At 51.9% G+C, this 6,067-nt stretch overlaps 1 protein-coding gene and 1 long non-coding RNA gene across 2 annotated transcripts in view; both read left to right on the top strand.

Annotated features, from left to right (window-relative positions):
* KIAA0922 (KIAA0922 ortholog) overlaps positions 1 to 4,472 on the top strand; it is a 174,153-nt gene extending 169,681 nt beyond the window's left edge. Inside the window, exons 33-36 of the mRNA XM_010840798.1 lie at positions 35 to 111; positions 1,767 to 2,002; positions 3,302 to 3,441; positions 4,066 to 4,472. Coding sequence (XP_010839100.1) covers positions 35 to 111; positions 1,767 to 2,002; positions 3,302 to 3,441; positions 4,066 to 4,341 — 729 coding nt within the window. The 3' untranslated portion in view covers positions 4,342 to 4,472. The remainder of the gene's footprint in view (positions 1 to 34; positions 112 to 1,766; positions 2,003 to 3,301; positions 3,442 to 4,065) is intronic.
* A 986-nt stretch (positions 4,473 to 5,458) lies between these two features.
* Positions 5,459 to 6,067, top strand: part of LOC104989154 — a 3,173-nt gene continuing 2,564 nt past the window's right edge. The window contains exon 1 of the long non-coding RNA XR_825336.1: positions 5,459 to 5,574. This is a non-coding gene — a long non-coding RNA (uncharacterized LOC104989154). The remainder of the gene's footprint in view (positions 5,575 to 6,067) is intronic.

The raw sequence follows: 6,067 nt of genomic DNA, 5'->3' as shown, positions 1-6,067 counted from the left end.
CCGCGCTGCCCTCACGCCCTGTGGTGCCCAGCAGGTACGTGCTCCCGCGGCCTGGGCACCCCGCGTGCGGGGCTGGGAGCCGGTCCTCACGGCAGCCTGGGTGCCCAGCAGGTACCTTCTCCCGCCCGGGGCGGGGCTGGGAGCCTGTCCTCGCCGCAGTCTGACCCGGCTTCCTCCGCAGCCTCTCGGCGGGGTGTTGCCATCTGCCTTTCGGACTTGAGTTGCGATGTCTGAGAAATTGTAAGCCAGAAATTGAGGGAAGCCCGGAAGGAAGCCAGTAACCACATCAGTGCTTTCCTTTTTAAATGGAAAAGATGAAAGGAACAACTGAAAAAACAAAAACAGCCCGTCATAATTCCTCCTCGCTAACGGAACAGGAATTTCTGTTTTCCACAGCATTAATCTTGAACACATTTAAAGCTTTTAAAGATCGAATATTTTGCGTATTGAAAAATAGTTACACAATGGCCGCGTCTTAGACTTACCATTGGATTTATCATTTGATGATGAACACTTGAGAAAATGTTAATATCTGTGTTTTATCAGAATCCATTTGAGGTTTTTTAGGGGCTCCAGCTTATTACAAAGTTGTTACTTTCTTGTTCTGTAATGAAGATCCAGATTGCAATCGGGATCAAAGCATCTACCGAGAATCCCATTCTGTATGGCGCGGTTCACGGGAGCTGAGTGCCGGCCTGGCCAGCGGAGGTGGTCGTTAGCGCGGGTGTGAGAGAGTCCCAGAGTGGGTGCCCGAACCCCCAGCGGCATCCGGCTCTCCTGCTGCAGACAGAGCCACAGCCGTGGATCCTGCCTCTGGTTTCACTTCACAAACCTGGCTGGGTTTTTTTTTTTTTTTTTAGAATATGATAGCTATTAGTTAGAAGGGAGAGCAGTTTTCTTTCAAATATTAGTCCTGCTTACATGGCTGTACACCTAACCAGGGGTGAGAAGTTTTTGCAGTCTGAGTGGAAGTACTTCTCTGGCAAACTGAAAGCCAGGTTTTGATCCATTCCCCTATCCATGCAGAATTTATTTGTTTTGCTTCATTTAGAAAGAGCTCCCCTGCTCCCCTTTCACCCAAATACTCACTGGACTCAAGAGCTCAAACTCTACCTCTGACTTTCTTTGGAATTATAATCAATGTGTACAGCATGGTGATTTGATATTTTTATAGTTACAAAATGATCATCATCACATAAAGACTTACCTCCGTCTCCGTCTCTCTCACCAGAGTGCTACAGCATTACTGTGTTCGCTATGCTGTACATTAATTACGTCCCCTTGATGGACCTAGAGTCTGTCATACAGAGTGAAGCAGGTCAGAGAAAAACATATATATTAACGCATATATATAGAATCTAGAAAAATAGTACAGATGAATCTATTTGCGGGGCAGGACTAGAGACACAGATGTAGAGAGCAGACCTGTGGACTCAGCAAGGGAAGGAGGGGGGACGAGGTAAGAGCGTAGCCCTGACGTATATACACTACCATGAAAAAATAGGTAGAAAGACCCTGTTGTGTAGCCGTGGTAGCTCAGCTCGGTGCTCTGTGGTGACCTAGTGGGTGGGCTGGGGCGTCGGGGGAGGCCCCCGAGGGAGGGGGTACGTGTATGTGCACGGAGGTTCACGTCATCGCACAGCAGAAACTCACATGACGTAAAGCAGCTGTAATCCAGTAAGAGAAGGGAGGGGGGGTGTCCGGTCCCAGCCGTCCCTCCTGCCGCACTGTATTGTTGGTGGTGAGCCTGGAGTTGGTCTTTGATCCTGTGACGATAAAGTTCTTCTTTTATTTTCCCAAACTGAAGAACTCGCAGTGATGAGGATGCTGGACAGTAAGATCCTTTTCCTCTTTCTTTCCTTGGTCTGTCAACATCCTGTTTCTGAAACTAGACCCCTTGTTTTCTATAGCAGTTTCATTGATTGGAACGCCACGTGTGAAGGCCAGTTTCCCAGTGTGTACTGCCCCCTGGAACTGAACGACTACAATGCCTTTCCAGAAGGTAAAGCTGCTTGGACAGTCCCAGTGACATCCTTTTATTCTCAGAAAGTCAAAGCCGAAAGGGTGTGTGTACTTAGGGCGCTGCTGCTGCTGCTGCTAAGTCACTTCAGTCGTGTCTGACTCTGTGTGACCCCATAGACGGCAGCCCACCATGCTCCCCTGTCCCTGGGATTCTCCAGGCAAGAACACTGGAGTGGGTTGCCATTTCCTTCTCCAGTGCATGAAAGTGAAAAGTGAAAGTGAAGTCGCTCAGTCGTGTCCGACCCTCAGCGACCCCATGGATTGCAGCCTACCAGGCTCCTCCATCCATGGGATTTTCCAGGCAGGAGTACTGGAGTGGGGTGCCATTGCATTCTCCAACTTAGGGCGCTAGCTGCAGAGAAAGTGCCTTTGAGAGTCATCTTCCAGCTGTCCGCTGAGCCTTCATGTGGGTGCACGCTTGCCTTTGTAATTTTATATGGCCTCAAAAAGCCTGCTAGACCCAGGGGTCTGGGGACATGTACAAATAACCCTGCTCTGTTTAGTCCTTCAGATTCGGTGGAACAGGGCCTTTTGGACCTACGTGAACCTGAATGGGCACTATCTGTTGGGGGGCTGGGTCTTTCCCTGTTAGTTACTCTTTTCAGGCAGACAAGTCCCAAGAGAGGTAGAATGATTCACGTGCTTGTTCCTCAGCATGTTCTGACTCTTACACCCCTGGATAGCGCTGCAGAAGGAAGGGAAAGCGCACGGAGGGGAAACTGATGAATTGCAGATGCTTGTGCTCAATTGTGTTGATGTGCAGATGCTTGTGCGTATCTGGGTTCTGATACATGCAGTGCTGCATGGCAACCACAAGGGGGTGCTGTGGTCGCTGTCTTCCTGTGCGTGAGGCTGTGTTTATGCCTTCTTACTGCCGTCTGAGAAATGCCTGGTCTCCTCCTGCCTTTATCAGTGCATGTGGTGTATGTGCAGATGGCCAACGTTGGCATGACAGGCAATAAAAGAAAAGTTTAAGGACTAGAAAGAACCATGACACTCTAAGTGTACAGTAGTATTTACTACTATAAAGCATAGCAGTATTACAGCGTACTCTGTATATTACAGAGTCCCGCCAGATTATCACACACAGAAAATGAAGCCCAGAGGAAGAACTTCCTCACTGAGGGCTTACCAGGTGCTGTGTTTCATGGAGTAATTATTTTATGTCTGTCTTTAACTTGTCAACATAGTAAGTCCTTGAAAGCTTATTGCCTGAGGATGAGAATTCCATTCTCTCCTGAACTGTGTTCTGCTCTGCTGATGTCTCCGCTCTTTGCAGAAGGCATGAACTACCCCAGCGGCTTCCCCTGTCCTGCTGAGGTTCAGACGGACTTCATTGACCACAGCTCCCCGTCTGCCTGGGGCAGCCCCCCCAGCGTGCCGACCGCCTGGGGACACGCCAGTCTCATCAGCTCTCCGGTCAGTGCCGCCTGCCCTGCTGTGCCCTGGGTTCTTCCGCCGCCCCCGTCATCCTGGGTTAGGGTTGGGTTCAGATGCGCCAGAGCCTGGTTTGCTCCCCTGGGTCGCTAGCTCCTCTCTGCAGGGGCCTCCCAAGTGGGCGGATGGATGGGGGCCTGCAGACGTTGGCAGCCAGGATGCCCTAAACCACATCAAGGAGAGAGGGTTGTCAGTGACGCTGCACCTGGGCCAGGAAGCCCTACGGGAGGCAGGTGGGCTCCTGTGGCCCCGCTGACCTTCCGCCTGTGGGAGGAGAGGAGATGAACCTTCCAGGAAGGTCAGGCAGGGTCACCCGTGGGTCTGGAGGGCTTCCCCCCGGTCACACCCGCTCCACCGCGTTTTTACAGATAGAGGGCATTCGACCTGAAATGAGCTTATCTAGTTAATGGGAATTTCATGACCTTCTGTTTGAGTAAAGGAGTTAGAGACACCAAGGTGGTTGAGGATAGTGTGGTGGCATCCAGGCGGCCGGGGTCCATTCCACTGCGGCAGCCCCGAGGATGCAGTCAGCCTTGACATTGCTTTCTAAGGCTTCTTTATTTCTTTACATATTTCCTTTCTCCCCCCTCCTCGTGCATGCCTCAGCCCTACCTCACAAGCACCCGAAGCTTGTCTCCAATGTCTGGACTTTTTGGTTCCATCTGGGCCCCGCAAAGCGACGTGTATGAGAATTGCTGCGCCATCAACCCCACCACGGAACACTCGGCTCACATGGAGAACCAGGCAGTCATGTGCAAGGAGTATTACCCCGGGTTTAACCCGTTCCGTGCCTACATGGACCTGGACATATGGACTAGCACAGCGAACAGGAATGCAAACTTCCCACTGTCGAGAGACTCGAGCTACTGTGGGAACGTATGAAAAGGATTCGAGTCTAAACAATGTGAATAAAGAGGCTTGTGTTTGGGTGACTAGCGTAAACTGGTGTTGAGATAGATTGACGTTGGTGGATATTTTGGCACTTTTATATGAAAATAAATTTTTTTATGAAATCTGGGTGCTCTGTTTTTTTAACCCTTCACAAATCGGTGATAGAAACAAAGCCTCATGACTCCAGAAATGCGTCGACATGCCAGATGTTCACATCGGAACCAGGACGGCATCTAAGAAGGTAAGAGTGGGGAAAGAAGGGGCTGTGGTGGGTCCACCTCCATGAGCATCGGCTCCCCGGGAGCTTGCAAAAAGCCGCCTCGATCGGCTGGCATTCCCAGGTATGCTGTCATAATTGGCCCACGGCTCAGGTGGGGAGATTTTGTTGAAACAAGCCTCCGGTTTTGGGAACCTCACTGCCAGTCACTTGCCTGGACACACTGGTCCTGGTGGGCACGGCTGCGGGGTGGAGCAGAGCCCGGCGCTGTTCTGCTGACACGTGGCAGGCATGTTCCCTCGTCTCCATCAGGCCAGTCGCGGGGGGCGGCAGCAACAGGGACATGCCGGTAAGTGTGTCAGGGTTCCCTCCGAGCGAGCAGGCCGAGTCCACAGACGAGCTCTGAGCAGGTCACAGAGCTGGTGCGTGGTCACCAGGCCAGTGTGTATTTGCTTGTCAGTGATTTTAGAGATTCACCTGATGTTGGAATTACCTGATTGCATGTATAAACTTTGAAAACTTTTCAACTTTTAATAAAAATGGCTTATTTTTACATGTTGTGTCTTTATTGGAATTTGAGTGGGATGTCAGCTTCGCTTGCTTTTTCTTTCTCATGGTCTTGTGGGGCCTGGGTGAGGAGGGTACTGCTGCTGCTGCTAAGTTGCTTCAGTCGTGTCCGACTCGGTGTGACCCCATAGACAGCAGCCCAACAGGCTCCTCCATCCATGGGATTTTCCAGGCAAGAGTACTGGAGGGTAAGTGGGCTGTAATCTGGGACTGCCCTCCTGCAGGGAGCACCAGCTGGCATGCATGGCTGCTGGAACGCTCAGGCTACTGACCCCGTCCTTAGAACTGAATAGTACTGAAAAGTCGTTTGGGTTCTAGGTGTGCACCCAAAGGAACAGAAACAAACCCTGTGCACCGTGTTCACTGAAGCACTCTTCACAGTAGCCGAAAGGCGGAAACAACCCCAGTGTCCACCGACGGGAGACAGTAAGCAGACTGCGGTGAGTGCACAGCGGGCACTGGTCAGCCTCGGGAGGGAAGAGAGTTCTGACGCTTGCTGCAGCGCGGGTGAACTCGGAAAAGAAGCCGAGTGTAGTAGCCAGTTACTAAGGGCCAGGAGTACGTGATTCCACTGTGATGAAGAGTTTAGTGTGGTCGGGATTAGTCAAGAAATGGAATAGAGGTTACCAGGGGCTTGTGGGAGTGGGGAGTGGGGCTGGATGGGGACCAGCCCCCATGTAGGGGACAGGTACATGCTGGCTTGGGGGAGGCTGGCACCTCGTATGCAGACAGCGCGGGGACTGTGGCCTCAAGAAATCTGAAGGTTGTGGGAGTTTAGGGCTGGAGGTAGTGGGGGTGTCCATCCTTGGCCTCTGTGGACGGTTCTAGAGGGGCCTCTTTGGGAGATGGGGCCGGAGCTCTGAGCCAAGGCCCCTGTTTCGAAGAGGAGGCAGTGGCTGAGAAGACGGGAGAAATTGCTGGGGAGGCAGTGGC

Source organism: Bison bison, unplaced genomic scaffold (assembly GCF_000754665.1).
Source record: "Bison bison bison isolate TAMUID 2011002044 unplaced genomic scaffold, Bison_UMD1.0 scf7180017864146, whole genome shotgun sequence".
Classification (NCBI taxonomy): Eukaryota; Metazoa; Chordata; class Mammalia; order Artiodactyla; family Bovidae; genus Bison; species Bison bison.
The sequence above is the reverse complement of the archived record's forward strand: the minus strand, read 5'-3'. Positions and strand labels throughout refer to the sequence as shown.